Source organism: Chenopodium quinoa, unplaced genomic scaffold (genome assembly GCF_001683475.1).
Source record: "Chenopodium quinoa cultivar QQ74 unplaced genomic scaffold, ASM168347v1, whole genome shotgun sequence".
NCBI lineage: Eukaryota > Viridiplantae > Streptophyta > Magnoliopsida > Caryophyllales > Amaranthaceae > Chenopodium > Chenopodium quinoa.
In genome coordinates, this window is record NW_018745024.1 from 8,574,757 (window position 1) to 8,591,943 (window position 17,187).

General features: G+C 35.6%; 1 protein-coding gene across 3 annotated transcripts; it reads left to right on the plus strand.

The window, feature by feature from the left end:
* The first annotated feature begins 867 nt into the window (after positions 1–867).
* Positions 868–16,468, plus strand: LOC110708504 (WD repeat-containing protein 48-like). 3 transcript variants are annotated; one of them, XM_021886635.1, is made up of 19 exons: positions 868–1,377; positions 2,436–2,543; positions 4,388–4,555; positions 4,837–4,902; positions 5,003–5,092; positions 5,273–5,572; positions 5,882–5,979; positions 7,503–7,538; positions 9,028–9,148; positions 9,247–9,483; positions 10,267–10,362; positions 10,481–10,546; positions 10,767–10,805; positions 10,885–11,019; positions 12,173–12,534; positions 13,305–13,398; positions 14,575–14,766; positions 15,144–15,263; positions 15,845–16,468. In XM_021886635.1, the coding sequence occupies exons 2-18, from the start codon at positions 2,445–2,447 to the stop codon at positions 15,240–15,242; spliced, it is 2,298 nt and encodes a 765-aa protein (XP_021742327.1). In that variant the 5' UTR covers positions 868–1,377; positions 2,436–2,444; the 3' UTR covers positions 15,243–15,263; positions 15,845–16,468. The 3 variants fall into 3 exon arrangements, with proteins under 3 accessions (XP_021742327.1, XP_021742326.1, XP_021742325.1); XM_021886634.1 differs by having other exon boundaries at positions 868–1,372; positions 2,411–2,543; XM_021886633.1 differs by having other exon boundaries at positions 868–1,372.
* The last annotated feature ends 719 nt before the right edge of the window (positions 16,469–17,187 follow it).

The following is a 17,187-nucleotide window of genomic DNA, read 5'->3' on the forward strand; positions in this document are numbered from 1 at the left end:
AAAATTTCAAACTTTTATCATAACACCACAAAAAAAAACCAAAAGAAAAATTGATTTCACCACCACTTTCTAACGCCATAAAAAAAAACCGTTAGTGGGCACCACACTTTACACGTGTATTTGATTAAAACAAAGAAAAAAAAGAAAAAAACCAAAACTCCTAACCCCAGCCACCACTGGCGCCGATTCTCCCAGCCTCCACCGCCGTTACTCCATTCTCAGTTGTCGGCTCCCCAAGATGACCACCCCGGACTGACGAAACCACCCCTACTCCTCTGTCGTAAGCCCCTCTGCCACAAGCCCAACCAAGCCTCTCCCACCATCACCGGTGAAACATCCTCACCCGAGCCCATCCACCAAGCCCAACCGACGCTTAAAACATCCCAGCCAGCCACGAACGAAAACCATCCACCTTGAAACACCCTAGCCTTGAAAGTTGAACACGCTATCCCAACCACGACCGTAACGCCCGAAAGCCCGAAAACCACCCTTTTTTTTTACCGTTTCAAGGGTGGGGGAAGGGGGTGGTTTTACGTAGTGGTGGCCGTAGTAGGTAGGGAAGGGAGCGCTTGTGGTTGGCTAGGGTTGTGCGTAGGCCCATCTAGGCTAGGATGGAGCGCCGGCGGCTGGGGTAGGAGAAGAAAGGAGTGCCTGTGACTGGGGTTGGGATGCCGGCAGTGGTGGTGGTGGGGCTGGGTTTAATTTTTTTTTAACCAATAATATGGTGACATGTGGCAATATGGACCCCACTTAACGGATTCTGTCCAAAAATCTGTTAAGTGGTGTTGAAATAATTTTTTTGGTTTTTTGTGGTGTTATAATAAAAGTTTCTAATTTTATGGTGTTATAATCAAAATTTTGGCTATTTTGTGGTGTTATTTTCTAAAAAATTCTTTAATTTATCAAGTCTAAATATTTTTTTTAAGCCATCAAGTCTAAATAATTTTAGCTAAACTAGGAATCAACTTCGGGTCGACTTTGAATTGACAATTATCTAATCAGTTTCAATTTTCTTCAAGTCGATCATTAAAGTATTAAACATGTTCGGTTCTTAATTCTTATAGGTTTCTCATATCATGTATAGTTTAGTTTGAGATAGTATTTTTCGAGTTGGATCAATTTTTAACACACATACTAGTTCGATATAAATTTATCGAGTTGGGTCAATTTTTGACATCTATGCGGTTGACATAATACGAGTGTCATTAATTATTTTTCTTCCGATTTTCCTTTTTCCTCGTTTGTAGCTTTTTCACGTTTGCGCTGTCTCGCTGCATCCTTCTCTTCTCTCTCTCCTCCATTGAAGCCTACTCTCAATTCTCCATTGAAGCAGCTTCTCAGCTTTCTCTCTTCCATTGAAGCAGCTTCTGAGGTAAGGTATTTTATCTTTTCAATCATCGAATATCAATTTCACAATATAGTGTTTAATCGTTGATTTAATTGTTAGTATAGTCAATTTAGGGTTCTTCCAAGGTTGATTATTGAACTATTCGTTAATAAAACTTAGGTTATGAAAGATCACAACGAGCTATTGCGTCGATTGAATTTTCCTAATCATATTATAAAGCGAGAAGAATTCAACGTAATTTTTTTGAGCCTAGTTTGATAATTGAGTCAATTTGATTGCTAATTCTTTGCAGGTTTTTGTTTATGTAACCCTTTAATGTTAGGAAGAAACTATGAACATTAAACCTTTTATCTATCGGCACAAGGCGGCCGCCCCGCCTGCCCTGGCTTCGCTCAGGGACGGGCTTGCTTTTTGATTTGATCAACTCAGCCCTGATATAATTGTAGGATTAAGTCGTTTTCCTTACGCTCGCCCGAATTTAAATTCATCCCCAATGGAATCATAGAATAAAGTTGTTTTCTTCGATTACCATTTATAAAGTTATTATCTTCAAGTAAGGGAAAAATTAAGACTTGGCTTTTGTGCATCTTTGTAGAAGGTTACTATTTTGCAATTGGTGTGGGTTCTATTGGTTTAGTACCATAGAAAGTTGAATTAGATGCTGATGGTCGGGATTGACTTTTTTGCTATTGAGTATGGCCTATGTCTTAGAGCGGACTTTGGGACAAGGTTGCATTTTAGTTTCTTGGACTTAGATGTAGAGAATATGATGCATATGATGGGAATTTTGGGGTAAGCAATGTAGGTTGAAGAGCTGGTTTTGATAAATGCATAAGGTAGTGTACATGGTAATTTGTGTTTGATTCCTTTTTTTTTATAAAAAAAAATTCAGTCGTGGGAGGTGGGGGAGGGGGTGGGTATTGGCAATGTGCTTTCATATGACTATTTTGATAAAGGTTAAACCGAGTTTATGAACTTATCCATAACTTTTATTTCTTAGTCGAGAGTTTGATAAGCTTTGACGAATATAAGACAATTTTGTTCATGAGATATATATTGTAGCTCATAGCTGCAAAATATTGCTTAGGGGCTTGCGATGCATCGAGTTGGTAGTGCAGGAAATACATCTGGTTCAAATCGTCCTCGTAAGGAGAAGAGATTGACATATGTCCTCAATGCTTCTGATGACACAAAGGTGTGTACATCACTGTGACTTTATACAAGGTTTAAATTTCATTTTAATTGAATTTTTCTATTTGTCCCTTGTTATTCTCGTGCAACTTTACTTGTATTGGTCATGGATTTGATACTGTCTGGTATAATTGTCTGTTTGTTTACTCTAATACAAGTTACATTCTGAAATCTGTTGCCCAAAATAGTGGAATGCTTATAAGTATGAGTTCCTTTGTTGAATCCATAGCATTATACTAAAAGGTGTTGCTCATTAATTCAATTTGCCACTTGGCTCTCTCCAACTATTAATTACTTGCCCATGCTTCACGTGAGATGCCACCTGATATGAATACATCTATACATGTTCATATAGAATTATACATATAAGATTACTCAACCTGATAACCTTTTGGCAGTAATCCTTAAATGACTACCATCAAACCAACTTTAGAGTTGACGGTGTTAAGGTGATATTGAATAGAAACGGTTTTGTTTGAACTAATAAGAAATAAAAAGAAATTGTTACCCTGAACACCATCTCTCCTCTGCCTCACCATCAGTCGTGGTGTAAACTTTTACCATCAACTGTCTGAATGGCAATGCCAACTTATTGAAACATTACCTCAGATAGAGTAGGTCTTTACATTTTTAGGATTATTGCTGGCAATTCAGCTTCTGCCATGCCTGTTTTAAATGTGGGATTCATTGTCTTCTCTACGGATAAGTTTTTTTTTTTTTTTTTTTTTTTTTTTTTTTTTTTTTTTTTTTACTGTTTCTTAAGCCTCTAATAAAAAAGGATGTTCATCGCCTAAATGAGAGATGCTCCCCTCCTCCAGGGTCGTCCCAATGATTATAGAGGCCCTGTGCAATTGAAATAAAACTGGGCTCTTTTATTAATGAAATGCTAGATAAAGTAAGCTAGTGATTTAGAAATAAATATCATCTAATTAAATTTGAACCTCATATAAATGCAAGAATTTTGGATAGTAGCTACTACGTATTAGGTAAAGTGAACATATCATTGAGTTATAGGAACAACAAAAGGTAGCACTTTGTAGAGTTTTAAGAAAGTAGTACTCAATTAATAGCGTTTTTGCTTCAAAAAAATAACACTGATAGCTTTTTTATTTTGTATTTTATAATACAAACTGATTAATTGCCTTATAATTTAAAATTTAAAATAGCAAAGCAAAACGGGAAAAAAAAAATCTATAAACAGGTTGGCTTAGAGTCGATCTCATGACCTTGGACCTTCTCTAAGTGAATGGTCTCTTCAAACCACTGAACCAAAGCTTATCTATTTATATTTATGCTCAGCAAATACTTTATAAAGATTATTAGCCTGAGCCTTCCCAGACAAATTTGGGCCCTGTGCCACTGCTCAGCCTGCATCGCCTAGGTGCCTAAGGGCCGGGCCTGCCCTCCTCCCTGCCTATTTAGAAGCCATTAATGAACTCCATATCACCCTCACCCCCCCCCCCCCACCGTTCACCCTTTTGTGAATGATTTGATTGAGATTGAGCTACCAAAATTTTATGACTACCTGACATCATTGCTGAAAGGACCCTTTTTTTTTTTTTTTGTTCATCTACGTGGGGCTTTACTGTTCTTGTACCTTTCACAAGCAATATGTGATTGGATATCATTTATTCTTTTTGCTTGAATTTATATGGGCTTATGTTGTTTGTTTCCCGTATGTGTTTTTTTTTCCCTTCAATGTAGTCTATTTTTTTTTTAATATAAATGATATGGCTTTTCTCCTGTGATATGTCCTGTTCATGCTTATCATTTATTAAAACCCTGTGAATTTTAAAGCTTATTGTATTTTATCATTCTAATTGTGTTCCATTACTTGTTGCCTTTCAGCATTCAGCTGGAGTAAATTGCTTGGCTGTGTTGAAGTCAAATGGCTCTTGTAGGAGTGAGCACCTGTTTACTGGTAGTCGTGATGGAACATTGAAGAGATGGGCTATTGATGAAGAAGCAGACCAAGTAGCTACCTGCTCTGCTACTTTTGAATCTCATGTGGATTGGGTAATTTCTCTAACCTGTCTTGTAAGATAAAAATTTCTTTTTGATCGCAAGGATCTGTTGGTACCTCATCTCTGATTCATTATATGTTTATGTTACATCTTGGAGTTTCTCTGCACTGTTATTATGCAAAATTCCTTAAAATGTGTCCTACTAGAAAAGTAGAAATGCAAAGAATTAGGATTGTGGTGTTCTCATTCATCCTCCCTTGGTTATGGTTTTTTTTATAGTTATTTTCCTACATACCTTCGGATTCCACAAGTATCTAATTTTGATGTGTGCAGGTAAATGATGCTGTCCTTGTTGGTGATCATACTCTTGTGTCCTGTTCTTCTGACACTGCTCTTAAGGTTAGGCATACTTAACAAACTTCTCTTTATTTTATTATATGTTTTGGTTTCCCTTCTTGAGATGAGGTTTGTGTTTTGAAATTTAATCTTGTGCTTGCAGACATGGAATTGCATGTCCAATGGTGTATGCACGAAGACTTTGCGTCAGCACTCAGACTATGTTACCTGTCTTGCTGCAGCTGGAAAAAATGTAATATCATCTTCTATTTTTTGGAATTATTTAATGCTAGATTGCTTGATGCTATTCTTTTATTATCCTAGATTTCATTAATTCTCAATGACGTATAATCTCGTTTGCAATTTTGGCATTATTATTTCGTATTTCAAGGTTATCATTTCCTGATTCTCTAGTAGTGTTCATGCTTTTTAGAGCAATATTGTTTCCTCTGGTGGCCTCGGTGGGGAGGTTTTTGTTTGGGATATCGAAGCTGCACTTGCTCCAGTTTCTAAGTCAAATGACAGTACAGAGGAAGAAGCTTCGAATGGAATAAATGGTGGCGCGAGTAACCTACCAATTACAAGTTTACGTACTATCAATTCCAGTAATTCTTTGCATTCTACTCCAAATCATGGGTACATTCCTACTGCTGCCAAAGGCCATAAGGAGTCGGTGTACGCATTAGCGATGAATGATAGTGGGACCATACTTGTTTCTGGTGGAACTGAAAAGGTAAACTGATGCTTATGTTAGTTCACTCATTACCATGCCTCACTTATCAAGCATAATAAGGATCACTTTACTACATCTCTTAAACTAGGAGTAAAAAGGATAGAAGAATTGTATATGGCGAAGTAATTACCCGCTTTAAGTCATGAAAGAATCTTTTTAAAAAAATTTATGCTCTTGTTTGACTGTTGACAAATAGTCATGTTGGAAGCTTTGTTTGTATGAACATGCTGCACTCTAATGTTTCCTGTGTTGTTTTATTTAGGTATATATTTATCACATTCTCTTTTAATACTTCATTTTTGTACTCAGGTGGTGCGGGTTTGGGACCCAAGATCTGGTTCAAAGACCATGAAGCTGAGGGGACACACTGATAATGTCAGGGCTTTGCTCTTGGATTCTACGGGCAGGTCTGTTGATAGGGAGCTGTATTTTTGCTATAGATATTTCAATTTTGCTTGTAGTTGTCGATGCATTCTACACCTGATTCATCCTGGGTCATGACTCATTGTTGAAACAAGTTTTATTGATTGCAACGAGAAGTTATGGGTTGTCCCACTCATTAAGATGATGCATTTCCAGTATGCTTAGCTTGACATGTTAACAAAATTTTAATTTAATTGGCTTCTAATTTGATGGACTTTAGCTGTAGGAACTATTCAATTTTCATCCCAATTGTAAGATGCCTCGCCTTTTAAATTTCCCCCTTCAATAAGAAACGAGACCTTTTCCCCCTTCTGTCAGCGTTTAATTTTGGATGTTGATGCATATTTCTCATCTCAATCTTGTTTTGGGAAGTGTCTCACTGCTTTATTCACTAATTCACTTGGATTTAACATGGTGGTAATACTTTTCATGCTTCTCTTTAAGTATGCATCTTGTGTGAATGTCCTCTGAAGCTGTAAGCATGCGTCAGCTTGACATTTTGGGAATAGCATATTTTGCTCTCGGCAATAGTTTTCAATTTCTGGTGGCCATGAGAGCTTTTATAACGAATGTTCATGTTTATTTACGGGGACCTTGATGAAATCTATGACTAGAGAGTTTAGGTTATTTAAAAGCCTTTGTATGGGCTGGCTGGACCCTGCCGGAGTAAAGGTGTTAGGTTTTGAGCGGCTCTTGATTTTTTCTAATTCTGTGGTGATGTTGCTAGACCATCTTATAGTGAAAATTGAATTCTCAGATTGTATCTTCACAAAAGCCTACATAAAATAACCCTTTGTCCTTTCTGGTTATAAGTTTGCTTTGGTAATGCCCTGAAAGCTGTGCAGCTTGTATTGGGGTCAAAACTAATCGCTGTTTTTACTAGGACACTAGGCAGTGGCTGGTGCCTATTGTGATGATAAATGAATATAGAAAGTCTCATACCCTCCACTCCTAGTCCCCTACTGTTTAACCAATAAAATCATTGCCAAAAACATGCTGTATTAAATCTAAACTGTAACCATAAAAGACATTTGATTGCTATTTTCTTGTTTTAATTTTGAGATGAGATGCCTTTAATTTGGGTAGGAAAATTGGTCAATTACTTCATTTTATTCAGGCACTTTTATCACTTACTGTATTTATAAATCATTTACATATAATGCTACCTTTAGCTGGAGTTCAATGTTTTCATTCATGGTTTAATCTGTTATAGCATCAATGTTGATGTCTATTTGTTCATATCATCAATCTCGAAACCTTGGTGGTCTAGTTAAGCCTTGATTTGAATCACTTCAATCTGGCTAAAGGTAGTACTTTTGATGTATATGGTTTGAAAGGTTGTATTGGCCCCCCTTTTCTTGAACAGGCTGTAAGTCGCAGTCACTTGTTAAATATGTGGTAATAAACAAAAAATTTCAATAAGGGATCGCGTCGTTCCCTTTTCCATTAAGGAATGACATCTTTTCCTATGCCAAGCTTATATTGATATATTCCTTTCTTTATACAGGTATTGCTTGTCGGGTTCTTCTGATTCTATGATCAGGTATGCTTCTCTGCTGTGTTTTTCCAATTTTCTTGTGTATTAAACTGTGCAAGTGTTATTCTAAATTTTTTTATGCACCTAAATTGTGGCAGTTAAGATGCCAAGATTATTTCCCCAATATTGAAAATCCATCTTCTTTAGTGGCCCTAGCAAGAATGCCAGGACTACTATGACGCACCTTAGATAGCTCTTGCCCCTAAAAGTAGCTTTTAACGGGTCAAGGGGAACTGAAATTGGTAATTGGTCACTTCGATGATCTCATAACCTCTCTCCTTATATTCGCTACCCTTCACTTCCATTAGTCCATTACATTGTCATACCTTCCCCATTACCACTATACCACCCACTGTTGCATCCCTCATCAGTCAAAAATTCAATTTTAATAAGACTAGTAACTACTAACTAGAATGGGTGTATGCTTGAAATACTCTCTCTCTCTCTCTTATTCAAATACTCTGTTTGTTTCTGAAAGTGTGACTCTATCGTGTATATTCTTGTTTATAGGAAAATTTGAAACTAGTGAGTGGGTGTAAGAAAAAGGTGGATAAAGTAAGATGTAGTAATAGGAAAAAGGTGGATAAAGAGAGAGTGTGTGGTAATTTGTAAGAAGTGTGGGTAAGAGGGGTAAGGAGGTATTAAAAGGGGTTTGTCAAAATTGGAATTAAATGAAAGTGGGCCGAATTTTCTGGAACAAGCCAAAATGGAAATTAATTCTAACTTCTGGGAATGGGGTATCTTAAAAATAGATAAATTGTGAAAGTTGAGAGTTTTTTTATACTTAGTCTCAATTTTGGAGCAATATACGGGGTTACTAATTTCCAAGAAAGAACTTCAAATTTTGAATTTGTAGAAAACCTAACTTAGTATGCAATTAAGTAAGTAACTATTTAATAGATCTTAGGAATGTATGACATTCTAAAAATTTCTGGAACTTCAAAAATGAAACCGCCAGTTGTAAAGGGGTTTGTCAAAATTGGAATTAAATGAAAGTGGGCCGAATTTTCTGGAACAAGCCAAAATGGAAATTAATTCTAACTTCTGGGAATGGGGTATCTTAAAAATAGATAAATTGTGAAAGTTGAGAGTTTTTTTATACTTAGTCTCAATTTTGGAGCAATATACGGGGTTACTAATTTCCAAGAAAGAACTTCAAATTTTGAATTTGTAGAAAACCTAACTTAGTATGCAATTAAGTAAGTAACTATTTAATAGATCTTAGGAATGTATGACATTCTAAAAATTTCTGGAACTTCAAAAATGAAACCGCCAGTTGTAGTAGGTGGAATGTCTCTTACCCAATTATATTAAGTTTATCACTGATACTATGTTAGGTTTTCTACAAATTCAAATTAAAACTTTGTTCTTCAAAAATTTTGCAGTATGCCTATGCCTTTACTTGTGAATCAAAGATGTTATGTACTATTCAGAAATTCTTTCTTCAGTTATTATTTCCTAGTTTTTGTTGATCACTCACTGTCCATGTTGACAGACTATGGGATCTTGGTCAACAGCGTTGTGTCCATTCATACGCTGTTCATACGGATTCTGTCTGGGCTCTTGCCAGCACAGCATCATTTAGCCATGTCTACAGTGGTGGAAGAGACCAATCTGTGAGTATTTGCTAACCGTGCTGACTGGCAAAGCTTTGGCTATTTCTACCTATTCTTTGTTAGGCAGTCTTCTCATATTAAGGGTTTTCTGTTTACAGTTATATTTGACAGATTTGTCCACTAGAGAAAGCATTTTGCTTTGTTCAGAAGAATACCCAATATTGCAATTGGCACTTGATGATGAAAGCATATGGGTTGCAAGTACAGATTCTTCGGTTCATAGGTGGCCTGCAGAAGGGCACAATCCTCAGAAAATGTTCCAACGAGGAGGATCCTTCTTGGCTGGAAACTTGTCATTTTCAAGAGCGAGGGCTTCCCTTGAAGGATCTACACCTGTATGCTTTTTGTACTTGTCTTCATTTCTCACATAATATGTTATTATAAACACATGTTTATGAAGCCTTTTACCTTTATTATAACTAGCTAGAATAATGTATTCTAGTCCATGTGAAAAAGTTTATTAATGGGTCTTGATTGACTGGGTATGCCCGAGGCTAGAAGGACAGAGATCATTATGAGCTGAACCAAATTCACGCCATTTAACTAAGGTTGTTTAGGTAATCTTGAAAATAGGAATCAGTAATTAAAGCTGATTGATAGTTTGAGTTTCTGCCTTTCTGAGTTATGATTGATAAGAATGATTTAAGAATAGTTCATCCTCATCATCTGTAATATGCTAACCTGTGGTAGATTATCATTTGTGTTAGTTGGTCATTTGAGGTTGACCTTATCTATAGCAAATTCATTATACCGGTAACTTGAGGGATAATTTTTATTCATTCTAGCTTCTCTGCTTATAGATTTGGTCATGTTTTTCTAGGTGATATCATAGAGGTGTTTGAACTTTGAACATACAATAACTTTTGGGTACACTCAATGTACAATAATATTACAGTACATCGCCTAGTTGTAGGGTGACTTTTAACCAATTTGGGGTAACTTTGAACTTTATTTGAGGTAACTATAATCCATTATTAATTTTTATTATATAATATAAAGTAATTTTTTAGGTATAAACTTTATTAAGGGTAAAATGGTTTTTTCCTAATCAATATGCTTTTGATCCTCTTTCTAATGAAACGACCTCTTTTACTTATCTCAACATTTATATATGCCAGATTCCAGTATATCGGGAGCCAACACTTAAGGTACCTGGAGTTCCAGCAATTGTGCAACATGAGATATTAAACAATCGTAGGCATGTGCTTACCAAGGTATATAAATATGTAATCATACCTCTTATCTTGAGATGGGCATTTACTCAATTACTCATTAAATGATGCCTCAGAGAGCAGAATAGTATATCATTATATCCATCTTTCTTAACGGCAGGATACAGCCGGCTCTGTGAAGTTATGGGAGATCACAAGGGGCACTGTGATTGAAGATTATGGCGAGGTTATGCGAGTTAATTTTAATTATGTTATCTGTGATACTTTGATGTGCTTGCTGAGTTACTTGGGTTCTTCATTTTTTTTTGAGTGATGAACTGATTTAGTTGTTGAGAGATATGGCCAATGCTATTTTTTGTTTTTTTTTTTTTCCTTTTGTTTTATTGCTAGTCATTCTTGGATTACCAACTGTTCTATACTTTGTTTTTGGTTGATTATTAATACAGGTATCTTTTGACGAGAAAAAGAAGGAGCTATTTGAAATGGTAAGAAATCAAATGTTTCACTAGATCTTTATTCCATTTGTGCTTACTTCTCTCCAAATAATGTTTTTTGGTTCCTTAGGTGAGCATTCCTGCATGGTTTACTGTGGATACCAGGCTTGGTAGTTTGTCGATTCATTTGGATACACCACAATGCTTTTCAGCAGAGATGTATTCTGCTGATCTACAAATTGCTGGGAAACCTGAGGATGATAAGGTAAATTTCATTTTTGTTTTCCACAATTGATCTGTTTGTATTATATGCTATTGTATATCATGGCAAGCTTTCAAAACGTTACGCTTGAAAGTCAAAATGTTGTGTCTAAAAGAGAACGGAGCAAATTATGGAATTCACAAGGTGATTGGAGGTTTATAATTTCCGAATGACTCCTTGTTCCAGTAATTGCAAACAAATTATATAATTCTTATTTGACTCATTTTTGATTTATTATTGTATGGTTTTTGTCTTTCGTTACTATTTTTTGAGGGTATATTGTGTACGAATTATTGTAGCATAATGACAATAGTAATGGCTTGTAAGAGTTGCTCTGCTAAATTACATCCTGTAATAGATGTTGCAGTGATTCAATCAATGCTATGTTGTGGTTTCTGAGGAATAGTTTGACAACAATGTATGTAGTGGCTTTTATGGGCCTATGGCTGTTACAGCCAATTATGTTTCACATATTTTGTGATGCTTTAGTCTATTATAGCTACCCTGAGCACTTAGTTGCTGTTCTAGCAATGGCAACAGGGTAGAAAGTAGATCCTTTCTGTTCTTACTGGGGTTAGAATGTGTGGGTTCAAAACCTTCTATTTTTCTTAGAGACTGCTTTTTTTAGAAGCATTGGGGGATTGATTATCCGCGTTGGAAAGCATTAATTACTGATATAAACACTGCTCGTTTGAGGGATGAATAACCAGCTTTTTCATGAAAGAAATATATGGTCACTCACTTTATTTAAATATGGTCACCGTATGTCAGTGGCTGTTATGGGCCTATGGCTGTTACAGCCAATTATGTTTCACATGTTTTGTGATGCTTTAGTCTATTATAGCTACCCTGAGCACTTAGTTGCTGTTCTAGCAATGGCAACAGGGTAGAAAGTAGATCCTTTCTGTTCTTACTGGGGTTAGAATGTGTGGGTTCAAAACCTTCTATTTTTCTTAGAGACAGCTTTTTTTAGAAGCATTGGGGGATTGATTATCCGCGTTGGAAAGCATTAATTACTGATATAAACACTGCTCGTTTGAGGGGTGAATAACCAGCTGTTTCATGAAAGAAATATATGGTCACTCACTTTATTTAAATATGGTCACCGTATGTCATTGGTGCCGACTACTGAAAATTGGATTTTGGCATTTTGCAGGTTAACCTTGCTCGAGAAACACTTAAGGGCCTGTTAGCTCATTGGTTGGCAAAAAGAAAACAAAGATTAGGATCTCAATCGTCAGCAAATGGTGAAGTTCAATCAGTGAAAGATATCTCTGCCAGAAGTATGACCCATTCACGGATTGAGGTTGATGGTAGTGCAGAAAATGATTCAATGATATATCCTCCATTTGAGTTTTCTGCTGTTTATCCTCCATCCATTATTACTGAGGGATCTCAAGGGGGCATATGGAGGAAAAAGATAACTGATTTGGATGGCACTGAAGATGAAAAGGATCTTCCCTGGTGGGTTATGGATTGTGTTTTGAACAATCGACTACCTCCCAGAGAGAATACCAAGTAAATTCCCGCTACCTTTTTGCTTGTTAATGCATGTAGTGCTCGCGGAATCATTAGTCTTAAGCTACTTGGTGATTCACCTAGTACAATTTATATGCATCAGAACTCTGGTTACTTTGGCATTCTCTTATATCAGTTTGACTTCAGCTTGATCAATTTATTGAATGAATTATAATCACATAATCACAGAATATGAGATTATATGATCCATTCTTACTTCTGCTTTGATAGGTGTCCAACCTTAGTAATTTGTATTATAATGAAGATACTAAGAACAGGACAGTGAAAAAATATGAATTACAATTGGCCTTCCTAGACGGTGACATGTTGTATAATTTTGGAAATTTGTTTAGAGGGATAATTCAAGAAATTTTGTTGTCTTTAATTTTTTTTTTCAAAAAGATGGAAGTCGTTGATCATTAATTTATTATTGTATCTCACAAAACAGCAGATTAAGCACTTATTTTATGGTGGAGAGGTTATTTGATACATGCCTTCTATTTGCAGTACACTTTATTGCTGTCCCTTGCATTTGTTCATTGAAATGAGATTTGATTTCCTCATTTCCTATATAGCATCACAAAGAGATATCTATTTATGAAACCATATTTACTATAGCTAGAAGACTACTTTTTATTTGGTTCTCTTTGGCATTTGTTGTTTGCTTGTCTGAATTAGTCAAAGTGCACTTTGGAGTATTTAGTTGCTAAATGGTTCCATTTGAGCTTACTTATGGAGAGATGGTGATACATTTGGCTATATATCTGCAGGTGTAGCTTTTACTTGCATCCATATGAAGGCTCTACTATCCAAATTTTGACCCAAGGGAAGTTGAGTGCTCCTCGAATTTTAAGAATACATAAGGTCAGTATTACAGCTTTTTTAGTCAAGGTCTTGTCAATTGTAGCATCCAGTGTGTGTTATGAATTTATGTATGTGTTATGTTTAGTGGTAGACCTATTAGTTTTTCTGCTGACTTTTTTTTTATCCCGCTAACAATAGTAACTCTTCCGCTACAAATTCTGTGTAAAGGAATTTAGTCATTGTGAAGTGTTGATTCTAACATTAGATTATTAGATGAACTAGGTTAGAACCCATGTGATGCACGTTTATAAAACCTTGTACAAAAAAATAAGTAATTTTAAAATTTTAGATTTTTATCAAAATTATGATATAGTATGATTCAACGTCAACTAATACATATTTCAGTGTAGGAGGTGATCTATTAGTATGCCATTTAAAATTATTTTAATTTCCTAAGATAAATTGATAGGTTTTAGTTGTAATGTGGAAGTTCCCAATATTTAAAGTTTAAACATGTTAAATATAATAGCTCCACAAATATATATATAAAAAAAATAATAATAATAAATGACGTCATCTTTGCATTTAGGCGGGAAATCTTTTATTAAGAGAGCGACATGTAGGCAGTGGTGATGTGAGCATACTCTGTTTTAGTATTAGTTAATATGAGATTTAAAAATTTTATTTGAGCTCCTTAAATTTATCACTTAATAAAATATTATCGGTGGAGCAAGCTTCTTTTTGCCTTTTTTTGGAAGGGAGTACTTCGAAGTTCTAATTAGATTGTGAATCATGTATTCGTAATTGAAGTTAAAAAAAATTTCCGTTAATGAACAAAACAGAGAGAAGTAACATTTCCATTGTTTATCATGCACTTGTGCGATCTCTTTAACTCTTTAGATATTCAACTTTAATCAAGGCCAGCTGTGGCCTGTGGTGGTTATGGAGTTTTTGTGCTGGAGAGATTGGCAATGAACTTCTTGACCATAACATACCCTTGCCTACAACAGGGTTCAATAGTCAGTAGTCTTATTGTAGACAGTAATTTCCCTTTTGATATGTATATCTTAGAAGATTCCCTATATGTCCAAGGAAACAGCTGATCCACCAGCCTTGTGCATTTTTATCTTTCCATATTTAACATGTACCAGGATATGGTTTGCTGAATGAGTTTTCTTGAAGATTAAGCAATCTGTCTTATGATTTGGATCTGTTTTTATCAATTTTATTTTGTAGGTTATCAATTATGTCGTTGAAAAGATGGTTCTTGACAAGTCAATGGAGGGAGGTGTGACTGGGGATGCTACATTTGCTCCGGTTGGAGGACCCTTGCAGCATTCAACAAATGTAGTAGATGGGTCTCTCCGCTCGGGGTTGAGACCTTGGCAGCGAATAAAGCCTGCAATTGAAATATTGTGCAATGACCAGGTGTGTTACAACTGAAGTAAATTATAGCTCTACATTTCTGTCTTAAATTTAACCTGTTTAAAGATGAATTGAACTCTTATTTTGATGTAAGGAAAAGAATCTGTAGGGGTATGCTCTTGTCCTATGTTACTTCGCCATCTACTTTGGCAGGTGTCGTGTGTTGACTCGACACACATGGGAGTAAGTGTTGAGTTGAGTTTGTAACAAAGACCTAAGATCTGCTAGAGAGAGAGAGAAAGAGATAGATTTTCCCAACCACTATATCTCAGATCTATAAGCGTTTGGCAAAACCTGATTTGCTATTTAATCTAATCACTTTTTTTTATTTTTATTTTATTTTTTTTTATTTTTTATTTTTTATCCTGTGTAATTTTCAGGTGTTATCTCCTGAAATGAGTTTGGCGACTGTACGAGCTTATGTCTGGAAAAAATCTGATGATCTGGTACTTAATTATCGTGTAATGCAGGGAAGGTGACTTTACCCAAAGCCAGCCCAGGTGTGTATTTTCGGAAGATTTGCCTCTCTTAATTCAACTTCAAATAAATTATTAGGTGTCATAGTTGGTGCTGTGTGATTCTCGCCTGTATGTTGTTGCTGCTTCAAGTTTAATGCAGTAGCGCTTGTAGTTGTAGCTGATTCCAATTTTCTTGTCATTTATGATGAGGTCATTTTAAAACATGTTTTATGTGTTAATTACATTAGTGAGAATGGAGAGAATGAATGATCATAGGCGGCTGTGCTTCCTGATTAGGCCTGAACAAATCATCTGAGGAACTGTCTTTTGCTGTTGTTATTCTCAAATTTTTGTCTTAAATTGAAAAAAAAAAATGTCCACAAATTCTACTATTTGATTGCTTTAACTTTCTATATTTCCCTTGATGTGCTTCACTGAAATCTATTCTGTTAGTTCTTTATCACTTTCCTATACATTATTAAAATTCAACTTGGACAAACATTGTGAATGCCCTGAATGGGAGTAGAAAAGATTAACTGAGACTTTCCCTTCACAAGTAGTCATATGCTTGCGATTAGCTCCTGTCTGCCTGACTTTCCCCTCATTTGTTATGTTACATGCAGGTTGACTTTCAGATTTAGTGGATTGTAATGGAGCTAGCTGATAGGTCACGGTTGATATCTCATGGGTTCCTTGTATTGTTGGGATATATCGATTGCTTCATTGTATATTGGCGAAGGAAATTGATTGCTGATTTTAGAAGCATTCTTGGAAGTTTCTTGAAAAGTTCCGGATCAACATTTTCCATTTATCAGAAATGTTGCAGTGTCTGAAGCTCATATGCTTGAAATATGAGATTTTGTGAATCCTGCGACTCTTAATTGTGGAGTGTGCGTGCGAAATTGAAGAAGTTCTGTTCATGTAGAGAGCCAACGCACTAGAGCTGTGAATTTCTAGAGGAATCGAATCAGGAATTTGATGTCAAAAGCCTTGTAGATTTGTAACTTATGAAGTTTCAGTCATAGGAGATAGATGTGAAGAAAAGCTATCTGTTTTACGGAAAAAAAATGTCCTGGAAATAAATCAGTGTCCATTTGTCTGCACAGTTAATTGTTATATGTTTATTAACTTAAGCTTTTGTTCATCTTCCATGTACATTTTTTTTTGATGTTTCGGTCCACATTTGCGTGGTGCCAACAATTTTCATTGGATTATAATCTCTGTAATTAAGCTTTTTGCTTGGTGCATATGATTCGGGATTTCAGTGTGAGTATAAAACTTTAATTTAATTGAGTGAACCAAAAACTTCTTAACATGTAAGAAATCGGATGAATTGAGTGGCAATATCTAAATTATAACATTTCGAATATATGGTCCAAACTTCAATTCATTATGCTTGAACCCCAATTACGGATGGGAATGAGTCAAAACTCATGAACAATTTGAGGTTACGAAGTATTTGATTCGAACTTAGACCCTTCTTATTTTATTTGGCTCATATCCGAGTTGGTTCTATTCGAAAGCCTCCTTACCCATATATGACTTGGTGCGAATTGACCCGGATTGAACAGTCCATTTACCACCCAGGCACCCAGTATAGTTGGCTGGTTGGCCCTAATTTGTAATTTACCACCTAGTAATAAAAGATGTACTGTATAATAATTTTATTTATCAATTACTTTGTCTTTTTTAGGAATTTTTTTCTTTGCGACCCATCTAATGTAAAATAAAAAATCATTTTTTTTTTATTATTGATGAGAAGGTTTGATGGACTAAATGAAACATTAACATTACACATTCCTATGCCCCCGGTCATACTACTTGTTTTTATTATGTAAGGACGTTGATTATAAATATGAAAATTCTAACGTGATCAGTAATTAATAATCATCTCGGGCTATCCAATGTGGCAAAATATACACCACGATATAAAAAACTGGTAATCAAATTACTTGGTATACATGAT